Here is a 20,266-nt window from a genome sequence, read left to right as displayed (position 1 = left end):
CCCAGCGGTGCATATTGTCGTATCATGGCCTGAATGTTGATGTTCCTGGCCGCCTTCCGGTACTTCTCCGACTCTGAACGTAGCGAAGTTGACAGATGTGACATTCCTGTACTTCAATCAGCATACTACAGCGACAAGGCATCCCGACGGAAACATGCAAACGCACTATCAAGAGAATCTCCTCGCCACAGTAGCTCCTCCATATTCTTGGTCATGATACGCGTCACATCTTGCAATTCGTCATTCAGCTTGTCCACATGTGAGCTGCCTGCGGCGTTTGCAGTCCGCGTATCCTGGTATAGTCGAGCGGTCTTGCCCATAAACGTATCTGCAACGAGCATTAGAGGCTGTCGCCGTCGTCGCCGATATAGCCAACGCACCAAAACTAACAAACGCGTACGGTTTCCTTACAGTCTCCACTTTCGCACCGTATGATGTCAGAAATTCCTTTGATAGCTCGTCAAGGTATGAAAACGCGAGCTTTCTCGGGTATGACTTGTCCGCAATTACAAGGTAAACAACGCCATCCGCAATGAGGTAGCTGAAAAGTAGTCAATCCCCACTGAATGCGAAGACAACACACGACACATACTGAAGCGTATATGGCCCGCTTTCGATTGAGCACCGTGGTTCCGCATTGGGCGTAATGCGCCGGAAAACGAGCTTCGCTTGCTGCTTGTGTTCCTGAAGTGTTTGCTCTGTCTGCGTGTCCTTAAATCCTCAATGAACTCGTACAGGACCAGCGGTAGCGAACCTGTTCGTCGTCAACACTTGCTGCCAGAGGTAGGGCGTCGGAAGCTCGGACAATCAGGGTGGACCGAACCATTCTGAGTCAATCAAAGAAAAGAAGGGGGTCCGAGCAGTTCACAGAGTGGTTTCACAGAGATTACGGTGTGGTCGTACCGTGCACCTTCTAAACTACGTACAACGTTGGCGACTTGGAACTTCAAGGACATACGTGTTAGTATAGCACGTGATTCCATTAGCCCTAACCTCAATATCCGCCAGTTCCTCAGTGCGCCGTGACCAAGTATGTACTGCCAGCGTGGATGGCTTTGCTAAGAGGAATCAACGTACTCGGAGCTGCACCACAGGTCCTGCAACTCGACGAGAACGCAGACCGACTCGTCTCCGAACTCAGTCTCAGGATTCGGAATGAATTTCCTTCTATTATATCATCCTGAGTGTTTTGGTAAGTATTGGGTGTCCCTCAGGCTGTGTGGGAACGAGACCAGGTGGGACCTCGACACAGCTGAGGCAACGAGACCAGGCTTGACCAGGCGCACCACATCTAAGGAACGGACCGGATCTTCGGCACCTTACCAAGGACCATTGTCAGCGTCCCGCCCCTCCTTTCTTCCCCTCTGCATCCTCTAGTGCAAGATGGCGTCTTTGGGTCCTTTTGATTTCAAGAAGCAGGCAGGCATCTTCACTAGCTTGTCATACGCTTGACAATGCTGACGGAGAAACCAGCTCACGTTTTACGGTGCCTACCATTCAAACCCTATCAATATTAAGATCCATGAAGTATGCGTTCCCATGTTGATTTGGTATGTGACTTTGCGCGCTTCAACTGCAGCCAATTCACATCGAGCAGGTCAGGCCAGGTGCTGGCTTCAGCCATGCCCCTCCCTGAGGCCTTCCCCGCAATCCATACTGTCCTCAATCAGTACCTGGTATTCGACTTCAATTGGCCTGCCATTCATGCCCTAGTCTCCGTCCTCTACTACTTCGCCTTGGAGCCAACTGCGGCCGTAAGACATATTCGTGTAGCATGTTACCGCCACTCACGTTAGAGCAACTTGTTTAGATGCTGTATGTTCCGCAGTTTTCTCTGTCTCTTCTTTCTGCTACTGCTTTTGCCTACGCGGTCCCCGGCGCCATCAAGTACGCTGCCATCATGCACGTCTGTAGCTGGATTGCCCAGTTCATCGGGCACTATGGCCCAGAAGGTCGCTCGCCAGCCCTTCTTGACAACCTCCTTGGCGGTACGCAAATTGCTTTATAATATTCTACGTACAGTTTCACTCATGCGCCATCTGCAGCGGTCGTCTTGGCCCCCTTCTTTGTTCACTTGGAGATATTATTCGCGCTGGGCTATAAGCCTCAGTTGCACAAGGAGCTCAAGAATAGCATTGGGGTAGAGATCCTCAAGATCCAGCGCGCAAAGAAAGCAGCCTAGATAAGGTCATAGAGCGCGAGCGAGAGTCCTGCTATGAAGGCAATCAATATGTAGTGCTCCACTTGCTACTTCTCATTCTTATGCTGTGTGCACTGAATCTTGATCTTGTACTAGTTGGTTGCATGTTGGGTTCGGTGGCCAGCTATTGGTGATAATCACGCGCGATAGTGTATATCTATTTTTCTAGCCGTGTATATTTATATTCGAGACTATCTTGATACATTGTGTTCGTATGACAGGGGTTCATTCAATCAAGTTCATTATTATGTGCATACTCATACGAGGCTGGGCGGCGGGGTGAGTGCCGGTTCCCCCAACGGTGTCACGTAGCACGAGCTGAGACCGCCGTCAACTTTGAAATCAGTGCCCTATAGTAACATTAGACAAGCAATTAACGGTAATTTGGATTCACCGAGGACGCACCGTTACATAGCTGCTGTCGTCACTTGCCACTGAGGTTGAAGCAGGACGAGTTAGATGCGCCTGAAATTATCCCGTGGTTGTGACGTACAGAAAAGCGCTCCGCGAGCTACTTCGATAGCTTCACCGAACCGGCCCATAGGTAAATGGACCAGTCGGCGGTCCTTCTTCTCCTGCGTGTTGAGAAAGTCCATCAATAGGGCTATGAATGAAACGCGTTTTGGAGATCAATACAGCCGTTAGTATACTCATGTTTTCGAGTCTATGTCTCTACGATGCACGTACGGGTTTTGAGAGGGCCCCTGGGAGTATGGTCAGTGACATTCAGTTCAGGTCTTGCAGAGGCTGCGCAAATACATACGGGCAAATTGAGTTAATACGGATACCCTCTCTCGCGTGTACCATAGCTAGCTCGCGGGTCATGGCAAGAACCGCACCCTATACGAGCGTATCTGTTCGTGTAACTCACATATCATAAAGGGACAGCTCGCTTACCTTCGAAGCCGTGTCTGTAAGTACAACGTAGTGATAAGGGCTTGGTCAAAATGATTCAAGCCAAGTCCTTACAAGCCAATTGAGGGGTGGCAGCACCCAAGATTGCCACAAAGCTGGCCGTGTTAATGATGCTGCCGCCAGTGCGCAAACCTTTACTCTCGTCCACGGGGTTATTGCGCATCGCAAGGATCGCATACTTACACCCCCACCAGACACCCTTCACGTTGATGCTCATCGTAAGATCCCATATCCGCTCTTCAGTGTTCAGCGCATTATCATCTTCAGGGTGCATGATGCCTTAGGTGTTACGATTTAAGCTCCTCGACAAGAAAGCGGACGTATATTAGGGATGCGCACCAGCATTGTTGAACTATCCTCAAAACAAGTCCGAACCGATCATGAGCAAACACGATTCGAGTGAGCAACCATGGAACCCACCATAACATCTAGACGGCCGAACGCGTCGACGGTCTCCTGCACCATACGCTTCACGTTCTCCTCTTTGCTCACATCAGCCTGGATTGGGATCGATTTGATGTTGGGAAAGCGCTCTGCGATCAGCTTGTGCGTGTTCTGCACCGCCTGGTTGTTTACATCTACGAGCGCAACATGTGCACCCTCCTGTGCAAACAGGATGGATGCCTCTAGGCCAATGCCTCTAGAATAATGGTCTGTCAATATGAGGCTTTAGGGCGTGATGTCCACTCAGCGACGTACGACCCAGCACCGGTGATGAGAGTAACCTAGATCAGATCGATCAGGCGATGCTGAGGAGTAATAGGCCCTTGTCAATGTTATGCTGACCTTGTTCTGAAGACGAGCGGACATAGCTATCCAAGTGCGCAAGAAATGTGCGAGGCGATGAATGGGATCAAGGCTTCAAGCTTCAAGCCCAGGTTGCAAAGGACGCGATTAACTTCGCGGTCACGTGCACCGCGTCGATTACGCTCCCGCAAGCGCTTAAAGTTAGTGCTGGGTCTCGGGAATGGGATCAAACCCGACTTAGACTGTTTCACCACTGACCAGACCTGCCTATAATACAACCCTCGTTCCCGGCATACCCTGCCTGGTCTCGTGCTATGCAAGTTCAACAGGCTTGTTGTGCACCTCGCGTTTTGGTGTTTCGTTTTTTCGCCACTGCGTAATCCTGTCGTCAACTGTCCTCTCGCAAGCGACGGGTCATGGAGGTGTCAGTTACCAGGCGTTACCCGGATTACCCATGCTAATATGCTTGGAGTCGCTCTCACCACTAAATTCTGATCGGAACTTTCAGCGAGCTTGAATGTCACGAGAAAAAGGTCGATGTTGAGGACGAGAAGGTAAGTGTAACAGCGAACCCTTGCTCATTTGCGGTGCTGCTTAAGTTATGCAGTATGACGCTGTGGGTGTTCGCGGTTCAATCGTTCAGACGAGACTTCTTGCAATTTCAGACTCATCATATGTATCTGATGGGATGGGGCATGCTGCTTGATGGATCTGCCGTGATCGTCTACCGCGACACGCTGCAGATGGCCCGGCCGAAAAATCTCTAGCGCGTCTTGTACGTGCCTGACACAAGCTAGTGCGAAGAAGCCCGGGACTACTTACTGGTAGTAGCTCTAGGCGGGAACGATAGCAATGGCGAGTGTCGTAGGATTCTGCTTTCCACATCACGCACATTCCGAGTTCTGCTTAAAGTACTCAGAGCCTGAGTGAAGGGTAGGGTCGCCACCGCCGACCCCGAGACTACGGTGTTGACATCGCTCCTCAGATCTCCGCGCGTATCGGCGGTACCACGTAGTTACCAGCCGGTCGCCATTGAGATCCAGCACGGCTATCATTCAATTCCATAAACGTAGCGTTCATGGTAAGGTATCGGTATGTACTTATAAGAGCCAACTCATCGCACTTCAATCCGCATCGTCCCGACTCTGGTTGCTGGCTTCCGGAATGTGGCCAGCTCTAATAACCCTAGTGCTTTCGTGCACTGTCTTTCTCTCTCTCAAATCATTCCTGGACGAGAAGCGTCGCGGTCGTCTTCCCCCTGGTCCCAGAGGCTGGCCTCTCATCGGTAACGTCCTCGATTTCCCCACCACCCAGCAATGGAAAACATTCGCGCAGTGGGGTGAAAAATGGGGTCAGTCTTCGTTCACTTCGTCCCAGCTGTCTCCTCACACAATATGTCCCTTAGGCCCGCTCATGTCGATAAGTCTGCTCGGGCGGCGCATGGTGATCATCAACTCGGCTAAGGTTGCAGTCGAGATGCTGGACAAGAAGAGCACTATTTATTCGAACAGACCGAAGTTTATCGTCGCGGGCGAGATGGTGGGCTGGGAGACGATAGGATCTATGATCCAATATGGCCCCCGGTATCGCGATACCCGCCGCCTCTACTCCCAGCTGATGGGCAGTCGCGAGAAGGTAAATGGGTTGAAGTCCCAGGTTGAGCTCGCTAGCCGTAAATTCCTTCTGCGCCTTTTGCGCAAGCCGGAGGATCTCCCCGCTCAGCTTCGTTTGTCAGTGTTTCTTGTTGTATATCTTAAAATGGACTCATGGAATTTAAAACAGGATGGCTGCATCCACCATGCTGATGCTCGCATACGGATATACTGTACAAGAGAACGAAGACCCCATTGTGAAGGCGGTTGAGATTGCGATGGGAGAGGCGACTCGAGCTCTTTCCCCCGGCGCGTTCCTCGTTGAGGTATTCCCTATATGTAAGTGCTCTTCTACCGGATATGGATGAGTGAGCGTTTGGTTTATCTTTCGACGTAGTGAAACACGTCCCAGAGTGGGTGCCGGGCTTTGCTTGGAAGAAGGAAGCCAAGGTTATGAAGCGCAATCTGCAGAATATGTGTGACATGCCGTTTGAATTCGCCAAGAAGCAGATGGTAAGTCGAAAAAGTACAGTTCAACTTGTGTCGTATTGAAACTCGGTTAGGCCGCTGGTACAGATATCCCCAACCTTACGTCGCGCAATCTGCCCAGTTGCACTGATCCGGAACGCGAACAACTTTTAAAAGATGCTGCATCTGCAATATATGCGGGCAAGTGTCAAGCTCAATAGGTGTGAGTTAGCTATCACTGATCTTCTGGTTTGTTCGCTATATTAGGTGGATCCGACACGGTATGTCCAGATCAGTATCGTGACGTGCTCAGATGCTGACATCCACTAAGACCGTGTCTTCGATCACTTCCTTCTTCCTTGCCATGATGTGCTACCCGGAAGTACAGCGCAGAGCACAAGAAGAAATCGACACCATTATTGGGACTGATAGGCTCCCGACGCTTGCGGATCGCGATAGCTTGCCTTATGTTTCTGCTGTTTGTTCCGAGGTTATGCGAATGTTCGTCACTGTGCCGACAGGTTTCCCCCACGTTCTGAGCGAAGATGACGTCCATGATGGCCACTACCTTCCCAAGGACACCTTTATAATCGCAAATATCTGGTATGTATGCAAACCTATTCGTCTCTGTACCCCAACTAATGATTTCTATTCGAAGGCAATTCTGCCGTGATTCTGCTACATATGCCGACCCATTTGTGTTCAACCCCGACCGGTTCCTCTCATCGGAAGGCAAAGTCGCAGAACCTGATCCTCGCAAACTGATCTTCGGCTTCGGAAGGCGGTGAGTCTCGAATAACAAAAGCAAAGGATGGCCGTGCTGATTTGTACACTACATCCAGAGTTTGTCCGGGTATGCTTATTTGTTTTTGATCCTGTCATGCTTCATTCTCTGAATACTGCTACAGGTGCCGACTTCGCGGATGCGGTGATTTTCGAGACATGCGCTGTGTCCCTCGCGGTATATAATGTCTCGAAACCTATCAAGGACGGCGTCACAGTGGAGCCCAGTATGGAGATGACCAGCGGAGTCATTGTGTGAGTGTGATAGCTCACGACGCGTCCGATGTTCTCAACCAATGACGTGCTCAGCCATCCAGAGCCTTTCGAGGTTTCCATCAAGCCCAGGTCGGCAAAGGCGGAGGCACTTATTCGAAGCGCAGAAGAGCTCGAGGACTAGTTTCGAGCCGCGCTAGCTATCGACCTCTGGGTGCTCACATGCACGCTGCCCATGCAACATGCCAGAGTCGCGAGCAGGGACCGCGTCGATTCTGCCGGATAGACGGAGAGTCAACTCCCTGTATCTAGATGAAGCAGCTTCGTGCCCCTTCACCTAATCTTTCGTTTGGGCCGTATTCCCGTTTGCTATACCAATACGTTCTTTCTATTACACTCTTTTCAATATCATCCTTCTGGGCTGCGTTTTATCACGAATACTTGCCTTGAACTTGATCCTTAGAAGGAATGGGACTACACCCGTCGTCACACGAGATTCAGAACGGCTGCAACTGTCACCCTTCGAGTCTTCCCTACTTATGGATGCTCTTGATGGGGTAGAATTCGTGATTGACCAAATTCTATTTCTCGTGTGCGCAATGGTGTTGCGTACTTGTGTGATTTTCGTGTTTTGCATATCAAAGCTGGTGTCTGCTCAGTTGAGTGCTACCAACACCCAATATTACACCCAAGTTTAATACCAGGGATCAATTACAAGTGTCGGCAATGACACTATGACGTTAAAATTACGGTATAGTAACATAACCCGGTCTCCATGCGTGCTAGCACAGTACTGTCCAGGAGTTCACAATTAGGGACATCCTTGCCGCGCGCTGGCGGCTTGTGCACAGGCGCATCCACAGCCTGATGCACAAAATGAGTCTCGTCGTGCCTCCCAGCAAGCGAGGTGCGTAACGTGAGCGCACGTCATGCAGTTGTATGATAGCCCTGTGCCGAGTGAAGGTCAGCAGCGACTATGAACTGGTGTAGCGCACATCTTACCTTTCACTGGCAGACGACAGACTGAGCAACGGGCTCGACTAGCACGGCGCATACAGGACGAGCAGGCCCGATCTAATTCGCCCTCTTCAAGGATACCGTGCTCACAGACATAAGTATACCCTGCAAAGCGATAAGCATGAGCACAAAAAGGAGATCTGATTGTGTTCTGCACGCACCCAAGCCGTCTGAACCAATCGATCTCTCGATGATTACAGGGTCAACAGGCGTTGACCGAAGTTCCCTCTCGACCGATTTAAGGAGTTCCGACCGTTTTGCAGGCAGTTGCCAGGCTAGTAGAACTTCTGCATAGAACATTACATGGCATAATAGTTGACCACGCATGTCCAGCTAGAATCACCTGAGAACACAGCCAGGCCTATGACTAAATAGTAGACTTACAGTTAGTTCTTGTTGCCAGACTCGTGGCCAAACATTGACCAGGATGCGTTTCTTATCGACTGTCATTGGACGGGTGGACAAGACTTGCGAAAATGTGGGGTGCCTCACATGCCCCGCCGACGAGAACGTGACGGTTGATGCAATAGGCGGTAAAACGGTGGCTTCAGACCAGGATTTAGTCGTTGGTGTAGGCGGCTGTGGATCTCTGCGATGTCCTTGAAGAGGCGAAGAGTATCCACGTTGCATACGGGGATTCTCAGGAACGGGTATCGCCGTCCTGGTTCTGGGGCCTATGCGGTAGAATTGATTAAATTATCAAGGTAAATGAAGCCTACGGGTGATTTTAACGTACCACCGACAAAGTGTCGCATGGTGTTCGCGTTGAACAAACTGGACCATGAACCGCGGGACGAAGACGGGGAATCGAGCGCAGGCGCTATGTGTTGGAAAGACGACGAAGGCGACCCAGGGGACCAAATGGGAGATAAAGACAAATTCTTGTGATTGAGGGGCCTCCGGAACTCACTGGCGGGCGTATTGACATCAGGTGTTTGGGAAGAATTGGTCGCTAACGAAAATATTGGGTCAGAATATATTAGAGACAGGAGATGCATAGGATGAGTTATACTCACGCATGGATGAAATTCTCAAAAGAAATAGAGATAGCATCGCCAACATTTGGATGTCCTTATTTCTCGATAAGTCATCATATCTGCAAACCAATTAGTAGAGGATCGATAGAGGAACGCAAACTACTTACAATTTTTTAACAACATGCATGATCATCAGGTCATTCGCAGCGTTCGCCATTGAATCAGGTGGCGTGCTATAATAGCTTTTGCTAAATCCAACGAGCACGGCTCCGAGGACTTTGAACACCCGTTCATGATCTACGCGCCCTCTAATTCTAGCAATTTCAGCATTTTTCTTGCAAGTATCAGGCGGATCAGAGATATCGAAGATGTAATCCTGCGCAGCGGCGATGTCTATCCCGGCGAGCACAGATGCATCTTTGATGAAAACAGTGCTGCGTCTCGTGGGTAGAAGAGAATAAGCGGAAGGCATGTCTTCGTATGACTTAGAAGGCTCTGACACCCGCCGAGACTTGTATTGAGGAAACGTGAACAAATTCGTCATGATCCGTAAGATGTTGTTGGCATCGTCAGCTGGTCGCAAGTCTACGACTTCATCCCGGTCCTGCGCAGCATGACTAAGAAGGCGAACCGCATCAGAAAGGAAGACTGGTGATCGAAACAACCGGGGTGCAGTGTCCATACTATGTGATGGTAGAGACGGCGAGACTGATATTTCTCTCATGGGGTTGCGTACAATCCGTGGTGGTGCGCGAAAGAAACATACCAATGCTCCTGCGAGCTCCAGCTATTCAACAACGTTGTTGGTCAAGATACCAGACATATCACTCACCATTGACACTAAAGACACCTTGCGATGTCCTGGGCTCGGCTAGGTTTTTGTCACTGCGCAGTAACGAAAAACTAGCGCCTCTACGAGTACGGGGAGGCTTCGGAGCGTCTTCATCTGACGATGATTCAGAGTCCATGCCAGGATGTCGACCAGCTGTATCATCTTCGTCTCCCATTAATAAAAAGCGTAAACACTTTTCTAGACACGGGCGATTCTTCTCGCGAATAGCACGAAGACGTCGGAGCATAAATGCACGACTCTTCATAGAAATCAGCGGGTTTCTTTCCAAGTCAACACTCGGTGTGCCTTGTGGGTGGGATGCTTGAGGGTAGTCTCGAGGAAAAGTAAATGATACTCGAATGAAGACTGAAGTGGAGTCGCCCCACGGCCCATGCAAACCGAACGTACATGTCCTTTTCTTCGTGAGTTCCGCCTGGGAGATGGACTTAATCTTATGACGAAAAATCAATCAATAATGGGAGTCACCTTCTCGAGTTTGACCTTTGAGGTGCTCAATCGACTCACTACAGAAGTGATTCTACAAAAACATCAAGCTGGAATGCATGGGTCCATAAAGTCAGATCACTTACTCGTCCTGTAGTGATTGAATTGAATCTCCCTCATGGTATCCATCGTTTGATCTCTCTCCAGTATCACTAACAATCATGGACATCGCACGCGAAGCAGAACGGTCTAATAATGAGGGAGGTCTTGATTTTGAGTTGAATCGAGAAACGTTTCCACTGTCTGCACCACTACCCGGTCCTGAGCTCCCATCTCTTTTTGCGCCAACTTTCACACTGGAGAGCCAATCCAGCGCCGATATCTGAGACTTGCCACCAATATGCCCTCGAGTCATCGTCCCACCTTTCTCGTGCGCAATTGGAATGGGCTTCGATTGTGTGACAGAGCTATCCTTCCGAATGATTTCGGGCTCGGGTCGAGGCACATCCCATTCCGATGTAAAGCGTGTCTGATTAACTTTGACATGTCGGTTATGGAAAGGTGCACGAACTTCAGCGAGTATCGCCCTGTTGCCGACGGGTGCAGATAGTGCGGGGGGAAGGTCTGTACCAACAGGCGGATTACTGAAAGTGACCTTCGGTTCCGTGTGCTGTGGCATGGCGAAGCCAGGAGGCACACATGGCTGATTCCCTGCTTTCTATGTCAAGCAGAGCAGCTTTAGTTACTTTGACGTTATCTTACGCGCTTAAACATACCTGCATGACGTCTGGGTCCACAGGCCAGAAGCGCAGAGTTTTGTCTTTTGACCATGTGATCAACTGGAACTCTAAGAAGGTAGAACATTCAGAGTTAAGTCAGTGCTCAGTCGATGCTCTGAACCTACCAGATCCCCCTCTTCGCCACACAAATTCCTTAACAACGTCAGCATGACCCTCAAATATTTCAACAGGTATCAGAGGATTATCATGGCTATACATCTCCAATGCTGTCTGACCGCGCTGGGGTAAGCTGAGCAACCCTTGTCCAAATGGAAGATCGCGAGCACGCCACACTGGATATTCAGTTTGTATGGTAATCTTCGGCTCTGATGGCATAAGATTCTGGGTGTCCCAGATCTTGATAGTTTTATCGAGAGAACAAGTGACAATCTCGTTGGTCCTCTCATGAGCCCAGTCAATACCATAGATCTTCGCAGTGTGTGCTTGTATTCGAGATATGGGTAGTGACCCTTTCTGAAGGTGGAATATGTCAAGAGTAGCAAGAAACTATAGGGAGTGTCTTACTCGTCGATCCCACAGAAGAACTTCGTTTTGATGTGAAGATGCAAGTAAATTACCATCACGGCGATTCCATTTGACCTGGGTCCCTCCGGCTTAAATGTCATGATTAATACTAAGCACACAGTGATCAGCAACAAGCTCACATCCGAAGGCACAGAGACCTGACAGCAGTGAGATTTCATACTAGGAATGTACAAAATGAAGCTCACCCATAATCGGCTTTTGCGTTGCCCGTAGGTCCCATGCCCATAGCCATGAATCGATGCCTGTGCTGACAACAATATCTGGATCGGTTGTATGCCAATTAATGTCGGTGATGGCACGATAATGAGACCGCAGCACATGTTCAATGGAAGTCTTCCCCGTAAGAAAGAGGTTCCATATCAGACTAACGTCGATGTTAGGCATATGTTTCAACACGCGACCATGCCAAAACACACAGTTTCTCGCTAGAAGTCGATACGATGTACTCGCCGCGAACAACATGCGGGTTCCATTGGACGTCTGCTACGTCCCATGTACCTCCCTGAGGGAGAAAACTAGCCAGTTCTTAGTGTTCGCTGGGACTGCGTATAATATATATATACCGTGGCACGTTGAGAGGGGCTTCAAGGTCAATGATGAAAAGACCATTGCGACTATACAAGAGAGTGCGTCAATTGGGGCGATGGTGATGTAGTGTGGTACGTACGTAGCTAATACTACATCTCGGCTGCCGGGACTGATACTCATCTATATGAAGATCCAGATATAAAACTCAGCCTTTCTTTGCATCCTTTACGAACCTACACATGCCCTCAGAAAGACACGAGACTCACGTTTCCAATCGCATCACCCACCAATCCCTTCATATCAATCTGTAAACTGCGCCGGAAGTTACTTCCATCTTCGGGGGATGAGGGTCCCGGCTCGACCGAGTGAATGCTAGTACCAGCGACGATAGCCATAGCTCGCCTTTACCCCCCGACAATATCGTTCATACCAGAAAGAGAACTCGAGACCCACAGACCACGATAGTGTAATTCAGAGAGCACAGAGCCAACTTCCTCGTGAGATTTGTAAACGTGACTGTCGAGAAGATGTCAGCCACTGGGTAGCCCGCGTATACAGTCTCGAGACTTGTAAGTTGTGTGTGCTTTGTCTGCGTCGTCCGCTGGCTGTGCCAAACCCAGCGTCTAATTTAGCCACCTGGAGGTGTATCAAGGTGTATCAGCGCTTCATCCGTAAACGGCACATCCCGACGGCTTGTCTCTGAGCCACCAAGCTAGGAGCCGCGTTGAACTTGGCACTGCACCTTACGCTGCCCGCTGTAGTCGTATGTCTATAGCTAGCTGGTGGCCAGAAACAGCGTGTTGTCAACACATGCACATCAAAACCGCGATGTTGACTTGGAATCTATCTTATGAATCACACTAACCCGCGAGATGTTCACCGGATATAGCCTTGGGATGTCGACACCCCGATCTACTTGCTAAATGTGAGCTCACTGGGATGTGCACTCGGAAACTTGAGATGGTTATCTGCATGGATTGAGCCACTCATGGCCTGCTGCGGATGCATCCCGCAGTTGCATCCATTTCTCAACCTTATCCGCGCACTCTGGCGAGATTGTTCTTCGATAGTGAAAGATTCGTTGGTACGTCCGATAGCACGTTACTTTCCGCTCAGAGCTGCTTAATTTTACGTATATTATATCACAAGCTCATAAAAGTACTTCATTCTCAAATCTCATCGTCGCCATATTCACCCTTTTTACGTCGTCTGGGTTTAGTTCAAACATCTCGGAAAGATGTTTGCTTCACTGAGCTTGCGGGAGGTTGAACCAGCCCATCGTACTGACAATCTGTATGCAAGTAAGTGATTTCACCCAGGATTCCCTCTACCCAAGATTCCCGAGGAACCTACGCGGCGATCGTTCCACGTAAGCAGCCTCGGCTATTCGTGTAAGTTCTCTCAGAAGCTATCATATTCGAATTTTGAGCTGCTGCATTGAAACGCTGGAGCAACTCGTCTAACGTGACCGCTTGGACAGCAGTTCTGGATGTGTTCAGAGCCTGATCTTTGATGTAAGTAAGGAGCAACGTTGTTCCAGAACTCCTCGGAGTTGTCCTCAGATGGAATGCTCGGAAAAAGCTGCTGCGATATCCACTCTCCACCATAGCCTGTGATTGTCCAGCGACAGGCCAGACTGTGGCCAATAGCGCCCATTTGGAATTAAATCCTGGAATGGTATGTACTGTCATTGACTGGCCTTCACCTATTCCAATATCAGTGACGAATGGCAGATTCCACTCCGGCGATTTGAGTTTGAGCCTCATGGTAGTAAGCTAGCCCTTCTACGTATTCCTCGGCCTAAATCGGCTTAAACGTTGTGTTGGGTATAGGGTCTCTTATGACCCCTTAGGAATTGTACATCTCGTGTGCTTCCCATTCGCATCATCGAATCTACGAGTGCAGCGGCATCGAATTCATCGCACCTCTTGCAGCATCCATGAGGCATAAGCGTCCACCATGACGCTTCCACGTTGATTGGGCTATAATATGCAGGGTAATCGCCCTCGCCCTTTTACTGCGGAGACTCTCCCATCCACACTGTCTGCGTTAACGATACTTCCCGCTCAATCTTCTCCGATGGCATACGCTGCCTACGATACTGGTACCTACCCTCAATTGCGGCGCTCATTATCTTATGGACAGCAATACGCCGGCTATCCTCATAGTGACTATATGTATGACCAACCCGTTGCTGCTGGAGTGTACGGAGATGTGAGTAAGCGAAATCGTTTCGAGTGTGTCGACTCTCATTCAACTGCACAGCAGACTTACCCTCAAGTCCAGGGTTCCTATCCTGCTTATGCGCCTTCGCGCACTGTCAGCCAGTATCACCGTAAGAAATCTTGTTTGATTTGATGTTGCACTCCTTCATTTACGTTCATGCAGCATATGATGACATGGCGATCAGAGACTCCTATTATCCAGAATATGCCACCTCTGGCTACGGTACCCCGTATGCGCCTAGTCTGGCCCGGCGTCGTTCTTCGCGACGGTCGCGTGTTGGGTTCGAAGGACATCGCCGAAACAGCTCAATGATCAAGTTCAAGAGAAAAGGTGGTTTCCGCTCCGGAATCATGCTCGGAGAGGCAATGGCCAACGTGCAACTTTCTTCCAACGATTACTATACTTCGTATGATTTGGGTGCAGACCATAGGGGCAAGATTTCGCTGAGGATCCGGGTAAGCACCCTCCAATCGTATCACGTTGACGCAGCGAGGAGCTAAACTCTATTGACTGTTTCAAAAGTGGACGGGATACACGTCCATGACATATGATCTACCCGTGGACAGCTATGATGGGCGTGTGGAACTGCAGACACTCGCGCGAAGAGTGGCTCGTGCCTGCATGCATTTCATTCAGGCGAGTGCTTTCACACAGTCTACAGTCACATTGCTCATTCTTTGTGGCCAGACTAATATGATCCCTGTTGCGTGGGATCGCATCATGTTGTTCCAACTCGAGGAAACGGGTACAGGATTGTGGCAGCCTGTTCTGTCCAGCGGTTGAGACAAAATCCAGTGGATCAAAGTATCTGTACCAATTCGGACGATCAGAACAATTGTGCTACCGCGCTCGACGAAAGGAGTTCAGGTCATACCTATTTATTGAGCTGGCACTCGCTGTGCTCATGGTGCTCCATTTACTTATATGTATAGCTTAAAATTGATTTGATGTAGAGGTAGTCGGTGTTCTGATTAACGCAGTGTTGTTCGCGTGGGATGTTTGATGACTTTGTGAATTCATTGTAGGTGGCGTACTATATGATTATGGTGTGACACTCTTCAAGGATCCAGTTTCCACACGAAAATACATCGTTTCCCCGCCACTAAAATACCACGCAATCACCTCGTTTTCTTCCGGGCATGTCATGTGGTCGGCCGCATTAGAAAGGTGCAACATCCATAATCGCGATGGATATCACAACGCGGGATGGGTGACGGAGGTGACATTCGAGCATTTGGCAGACGAGCCCACCGGTCTGAAGACGCGGTAGCGATCCTACTAGGTTGCCATAAAGAGTCGCAAACGAATCAGATCTCACTTCGATCAAACCGGTAGGACTCCGTCTGGCTCGTAACTTAGGCTTATGGTAGACATATCGCCCGATGATATAGCTTCAGCTGTTGCAGGACTCTACACGTCTTTCAAGGGCATCAAACCTCCTGCTGGGCAATGCACCGTCCTAGCCTCGTTCGCGCTGTCCAGTGCAGAAACCGTCAAAATCATATCCATCGGCAGCGGATCTAAATGTCTACCTACAAACCGATTCCCCAGAGAGGGGGACGCCCTGCATGACAGCCATGCTGAGGTCCTGGCCCGAAGAGGTGCTGTGCGCTGGTTTCTTGAAGAAATTTTGCGTGTCACCGCGAAATTAACCTCTAAGTACGAGTCGCCATGGATCTACAAGGCGAAGAACGGAAAGTTTGGCCTACGTGAAGGTATCCGCGTACACTTGTATACTTCCACCGTTCCTTGTAAGGCATTCATCACACGATCCCTGTGGTATATAGTAATCTGGATCTGATACAGGCGGCGATGCGTCCACTCAATTCCTGGCTTCATCCCAAGATGAAAAAATGGCTACGCTCAAAAATTCTGCTCAATTTCCAGAGCTTCCACCTAATACCGCTTCCCGGGGTCGCGATAATTACTCCCTCTTTGGTGTCCTACGCACGAAACCAGGGCGCGCCGACTCTCTGCCAACAACATGCATGTCCTGCAGTGACAAGATTGCGCGATGGAACGTCTTGGGTTTCCAGGGTGCACTGGCGTCATATTTTCTGAATCCACTTTACATTTCATACATCGTTATTGGTGAAGTCGAGCCTAGCCTGCAGAAGATGGTCAAGAACGACTGTGAGCGGGCGTTTTGGGGTAGACTCGGCACGCATGATTGTTCGTCCCTATCTCCTCACAGCTTTCTTGATATCATCTTATGAATATTATTAGTATTGCGACTCCCGTTTGGTTATAGATTGAATGAACCCACTGTCGAGTTCACTTCCGTACCATTCATTCATTCTAGAATGATGCTTGGCGTGTCGAAGTCATGCAATGATTGTAGGTAACTGTCCGTAAGCTTACTGAATTCTGCACCTAATAATGATGGTCTTTAGCATTGTGCTGGACAGCTGCTTCCGCTACCGGCCCCGAGGTGCTCATAAACGGCATAAGGCGTGGTGTACCTCCGAAGCATCACCACAACGCAAAATTCAGGTGCCATATCATGGTTCATGTTTGCACGGGCCGCGCCACTGATGTGTCTGCAGACCACGTTTATGCAAGCTGTCGTTATTAGAACTGTACCTCGAGGTGGCCAAGAACCTTACGCGTCCCGTGCAGTTACAGTGAGAACCCTCCTTTTCCGGCCCTTCCAGTAGCGAGTGGCTCACGTATCCTTCAGACTAACTTACAATGAGTTGAAGATGGCATCAACTGACTATCAAATGGGTAAATCTGTATTGCATGATAGCAACGGCCCCTTTGCTGGGTGGATCATGAGCGGCAGCCACTGGGAAAACTTCACAGCTTACCCCCAGAACCGGTCTCCGTTATTGGAGAGTGACGACGTGCATCACCAGTCAGACGATCTCCCGAGCACCAGCGTGGACATATGGAAAGCTGAATCATGAATGGAATACACCACCAAAATAACATAATACGTGAAAATCATAAACAACATTACAACATCCGGATTTATGGTGTCAAAAGGTACATAAGCTATCTGTCTACGATGAAGGCGTGAGGCCGATAAATTCTAGAAACATTATATCGGTGGAGCATACCACGTGGGGCGTCGAGTCATACAGGTCCATGAGGATAAAGTATGCACGTTTAATTGGACGATAGAGGCGTATCAAGGGGCAAGTCAGTGGCTGAGATATCAGGTGAAAGAGTTTTCGCAACAATATCAGGCGAGCCAGCAACAGTGGATAAGTCATCGTCACTCTGGGGGTCAAGTATAGGACTTGAGCCTTGTGAGCGAGAAGTGGCCTCTGCAAGCTCTTTACGCAAGGCCTCCAATTCTCGTTCAAACCTAAAACCCAAGGGATATCAACGCATGGACAATGGAATGAGATGGAATATGCGTACTTTCGCCCGAATACCTCAATGTAGAACCCTCCTCCGTTCCACACGCTGACGGCGAAGATGAAAATAAGGAACACCCCACTCCAGAGAGAGCTGTCATAAAGGAGGAAAACGGCCGGCAATTCAGTCAGGACGGAGTATACTGAATGGCGCATCAGATAGTATCTAACTGACATGTGATGTAGGTTGACTTACCAAGCTGTCCTATCATAAACACGGTCTCCCGATACTGTCGTGGAACTTTCGACAACGCTCGTCCAATGACACCTCTCTTGTCGTTCAACAGGAACGAAAGCGATGTCATACGCTGCCCCGATTCAATTTTGGTTCGGCGGTCGATGAAGACGAACTATACGAGCAACATTATTAATGGAATAACGACATATGAGACTCTTAACGGACCTTCCAATAGAGTGTTTGCCATATCAAATCTGTGAGTCAGCGCTTAGCAAATTAGTGGGTCAGAATGAATAATATGGACGCACAGATGGCTCCGCTCAATAACAGCGCTTTGATTGGCTCTAAATGGGGCAGTTCCGCCAACGCAGGGAAGCGCTGTTCAGCGTTAGGATAGAAGTGCCTGATTAACATATTAGATAGAAGTCGGATGGTAAGGCACGAATCACCGACCGAATGACTGTAAATGTAAGCGGAGGGTAGACGTGTATGAATAACGACGTCACTTTATCGAAGTCGTGAAATACGAGGCTATTCCTCCAAGTTATGACAGCGGAAGCCAGGGAGCCATGCGACAAACAATAGCACGCGACGAAGAGTGCGGAACTGGACGGGACCAGCCAGATGTAGAGGAAGTTGAGAATGTTGGCATAATAGCACAAGTCGAACAGAAAGTAATGCCATGCGCGTCTCTTGTATATAAACACGCGCATGGGGAGGTAATATGCCGCCTGCAGAGTATATGCAATGTGGATCCATCTATAGCACGCGATGATTCAGCCACGGCACATCTTGAGATAAAAAAACCACAAACTCAGGAGCCATGCCAAACAACAGTGCCGTGAAAAGAATAGACATCACGCCGCAGAAGAACGTCAGCTTTTCACGCGTTCGAACAACATTTGCCGTATGCCATGCATCTGCCAATGAAATCAATCGCGACGACACCTGTCGACTAACTGAATGATTGTCCGGACACTAGACTGCGTGTACTAACCTTCACCTTGAACTTCTGCATCTCCCGTTCGAACTGCTGACTTGTGCTTGCGGAAGATCTCCTCCTGAAAAGATCTTTCTTGAGTTCAGTGAGAGTCTCCTCCGCCCGCGTCTTCAGTCGCTCGCTCTGCTTTGCCAGGCGCCGCTGTAGGAGATCTAGTCGTGAATCGAAATATGTTTCCAGGGTATCTGCAATGACGCATCTCAGCCAGAGTTATCAAAATCCTCGTTTGATTTGCATACCAAGCAGAGTAAATCCGCTTGCCCAGTCGGAAATTTCATCGCGCGCAAATCGTTCGAACGGCACAGAGAAGTAGCCCAGCCCGGGTAGAGGCATGTCAGTCCGGAGTGGCGATGGAGAGGGAGGACGAGAGGATGAAGGAGTACCCATGGTGGTAGACGTAGACTAGTCCACCGTCGTGAATAGCGAGGGTGTCCAAGCAAAGGTTCAAGAGGAGGTCCTCCAAATCGCGTCTAAGGCCTGCGTCCACAGTGATGCATAGCGCGTTGCCGCGTGGCTCCCTTTGCGGCAGCAGAAGCATCACGTGACTCAATCCCCCTTCAAACTCCGCCGGGAACGCTTATGTATATGTATCGGCCGGCCGTAGTTCTCTGAAGCCGCTCCCAACTCTCTACACCATGTTCCGCTCATCCCTCGTCAAAACTGTCCTCAATACTACCCCTCGCGCCAGTCGCCTTGCTGTGCGCCCGGTCATTGCTCGCAATTATCACGAGAAAGTGATCTCGCATTACGAGCAGCCGCGAAATGTGCGTCATATTGTGGTCTCGGCGGTTCTGGGCATTATCTGATAACTCACCGGATTCTAGGTGGGCTCACTCCCCAAGAACGATGCTGATGTTGGCACAGGCCTTGTTGGTGCACCTGCGTGAGTATGCCGATTATTATTTGCTGCTGAGGTGAGTTCGCTAATAGGTGGGGACTCCCAGTTGTGGAGATGTCATGAAGCTCCAGATTCGTGTGGACGAGAATGGTGTTATCTCAGACGTCAAGTTTAAGACGTTTGGGTGTGGAAGTGCCATTGCGTCTAGTTCGTACATGACTGAGCGAGTGAAGGGTTTGTCGTTGGAGGAAGCGGAAAAGATTAAGAACACGGAGATCGCAAAAGAATTGTGCCTTCCCCCGGTAAAACTGCACTGTTCAAGTAAGACTGATATATCATTCTCATCGCAATATTCTGACTGATTGTGTTGACTAGTGCTCGCTGAGGACGCTATCCGCTCTGCAATTCGGGACTACAGGACGAAGCGCTCCAGCGCCTCCAACCCTAAGGCAGGGTTTATCGACGTCTCACAAAGCGCAGCGACAGGGGAGACTGTAGCGACGGCTCATGCCCCGTCGGCATGAAACGTTACATGTTCTCGCCTTTTCTTCTGCTATTCCCTCCTGTCCTTACCGTTGTGTATGATGTATGATTAGTGGTGCTCAGCTCGCATAACGT

At 49.6% G+C, this 20,266-nt stretch overlaps 9 protein-coding genes across 9 annotated transcripts; 5 read left to right on the top strand and 4 right to left on the bottom strand.

Moving 5' to 3' along the window:
* Positions 1-125: 125 nt before the first annotated feature.
* Positions 126-826, bottom strand: FIBRA_05524 (uncharacterized protein; the record flags this gene model as incomplete). Its single annotated transcript, XM_012327287.1, has 4 exons — positions 126-328; positions 381-541; positions 593-702; positions 755-826. 4 exons carry the CDS (start codon positions 824-826, stop codon positions 126-128), a joined length of 546 nt encoding a protein of 181 aa, XP_012182677.1.
* Positions 827-1,622: 796 nt separating this feature from the next.
* On the top strand, positions 1,623-2,182 carry FIBRA_05523 (uncharacterized protein; the record flags this gene model as incomplete). Its single annotated transcript, XM_012327286.1, has 3 exons — positions 1,623-1,754; positions 1,811-1,988; positions 2,046-2,182. The coding sequence occupies 3 exons, from the start codon at positions 1,623-1,625 to the stop codon at positions 2,180-2,182; spliced, it is 447 nt and encodes a 148-aa protein (XP_012182676.1).
* A 275-nt stretch (positions 2,183-2,457) lies between these two features.
* On the bottom strand, positions 2,458-3,925 carry FIBRA_05522 (uncharacterized protein; the record flags this gene model as incomplete). Its single annotated transcript, XM_012327285.1, has 11 exons — positions 2,458-2,550; positions 2,606-2,634; positions 2,694-2,804; positions 2,888-2,904; positions 2,964-3,040; positions 3,098-3,111; positions 3,170-3,394; positions 3,455-3,467; positions 3,536-3,755; positions 3,815-3,840; positions 3,902-3,925. 11 exons carry the CDS (start codon positions 3,923-3,925, stop codon positions 2,458-2,460), a joined length of 849 nt encoding a protein of 282 aa, XP_012182675.1.
* A 1,101-nt stretch (positions 3,926-5,026) lies between these two features.
* On the top strand, positions 5,027-7,102 carry FIBRA_05521 (uncharacterized protein; the record flags this gene model as incomplete). Its single annotated transcript, XM_012327284.1, has 11 exons — positions 5,027-5,213; positions 5,268-5,592; positions 5,645-5,793; positions 5,852-5,967; positions 6,018-6,129; positions 6,190-6,203; positions 6,254-6,525; positions 6,581-6,706; positions 6,765-6,775; positions 6,831-6,960; positions 7,015-7,102. The coding sequence occupies 11 exons, from the start codon at positions 5,027-5,029 to the stop codon at positions 7,100-7,102; spliced, it is 1,530 nt and encodes a 509-aa protein (XP_012182674.1).
* A 548-nt stretch (positions 7,103-7,650) lies between these two features.
* On the bottom strand, positions 7,651-12,436 carry FIBRA_05520 (uncharacterized protein; the record flags this gene model as incomplete). Its single annotated transcript, XM_012327283.1, has 21 exons — positions 7,651-7,782; positions 7,845-7,866; positions 7,921-7,958; positions 8,030-8,040; positions 8,097-8,268; positions 8,320-8,609; positions 8,672-8,887; positions 8,952-9,031; positions 9,080-9,686; positions 9,745-10,177; positions 10,231-10,282; positions 10,335-10,906; positions 10,965-11,035; positions 11,093-11,441; positions 11,493-11,581; positions 11,633-11,650; positions 11,699-11,877; positions 11,930-12,028; positions 12,077-12,127; positions 12,181-12,221; positions 12,308-12,436. The coding sequence occupies 21 exons, from the start codon at positions 12,434-12,436 to the stop codon at positions 7,651-7,653; spliced, it is 3,651 nt and encodes a 1,216-aa protein (XP_012182673.1).
* Positions 12,437-14,120: 1,684 nt separating this feature from the next.
* FIBRA_05519 (uncharacterized protein) lies at positions 14,121-15,050 on the top strand (the record flags this gene model as incomplete). Its single annotated transcript, XM_012327282.1, has 4 exons — positions 14,121-14,255; positions 14,310-14,376; positions 14,430-14,722; positions 14,790-15,050. The coding sequence occupies 4 exons, from the start codon at positions 14,121-14,123 to the stop codon at positions 15,048-15,050; spliced, it is 756 nt and encodes a 251-aa protein (XP_012182672.1).
* Positions 15,051-15,630: 580 nt separating this feature from the next.
* Positions 15,631-17,176, top strand: FIBRA_05518 (uncharacterized protein; the record flags this gene model as incomplete). Its single annotated transcript, XM_012327281.1, has 6 exons — positions 15,631-16,018; positions 16,074-16,439; positions 16,494-16,604; positions 16,661-16,760; positions 16,814-16,891; positions 16,948-17,176. 6 exons carry the CDS (start codon positions 15,631-15,633, stop codon positions 17,174-17,176), a joined length of 1,272 nt encoding a protein of 423 aa, XP_012182671.1.
* A 202-nt stretch (positions 17,177-17,378) lies between these two features.
* On the bottom strand, positions 17,379-19,197 carry FIBRA_05517 (uncharacterized protein; the record flags this gene model as incomplete). The annotated part of the gene is made up of 9 exons (XM_012327280.1): positions 17,379-17,580; positions 17,637-17,775; positions 17,829-17,982; positions 18,036-18,064; positions 18,119-18,213; positions 18,264-18,569; positions 18,625-18,758; positions 18,808-18,995; positions 19,050-19,197. The coding sequence occupies 9 exons, from the start codon at positions 19,195-19,197 to the stop codon at positions 17,379-17,381; spliced, it is 1,395 nt and encodes a 464-aa protein (XP_012182670.1).
* Positions 19,198-19,445: 248 nt separating this feature from the next.
* Positions 19,446-20,172, top strand: FIBRA_05516 (uncharacterized protein; the record flags this gene model as incomplete). Its single annotated transcript, XM_012327279.1, has 4 exons — positions 19,446-19,574; positions 19,635-19,693; positions 19,755-19,969; positions 20,024-20,172. The coding sequence occupies 4 exons, from the start codon at positions 19,446-19,448 to the stop codon at positions 20,170-20,172; spliced, it is 552 nt and encodes a 183-aa protein (XP_012182669.1).
* Positions 20,173-20,266: the final 94 nt, after the last annotated feature.

Source organism: Fibroporia radiculosa, assembly GCF_000313525.1.
Source record: "Fibroporia radiculosa TFFH 294 genomic supercontigs, scaffold4635, whole genome shotgun sequence".
NCBI lineage: Eukaryota > Fungi > Basidiomycota > Agaricomycetes > Polyporales > Fibroporiaceae > Fibroporia > Fibroporia radiculosa.
Note: the sequence above shows the minus strand (reverse complement) of the source record. Positions and strands in the feature narration are given on the sequence as shown.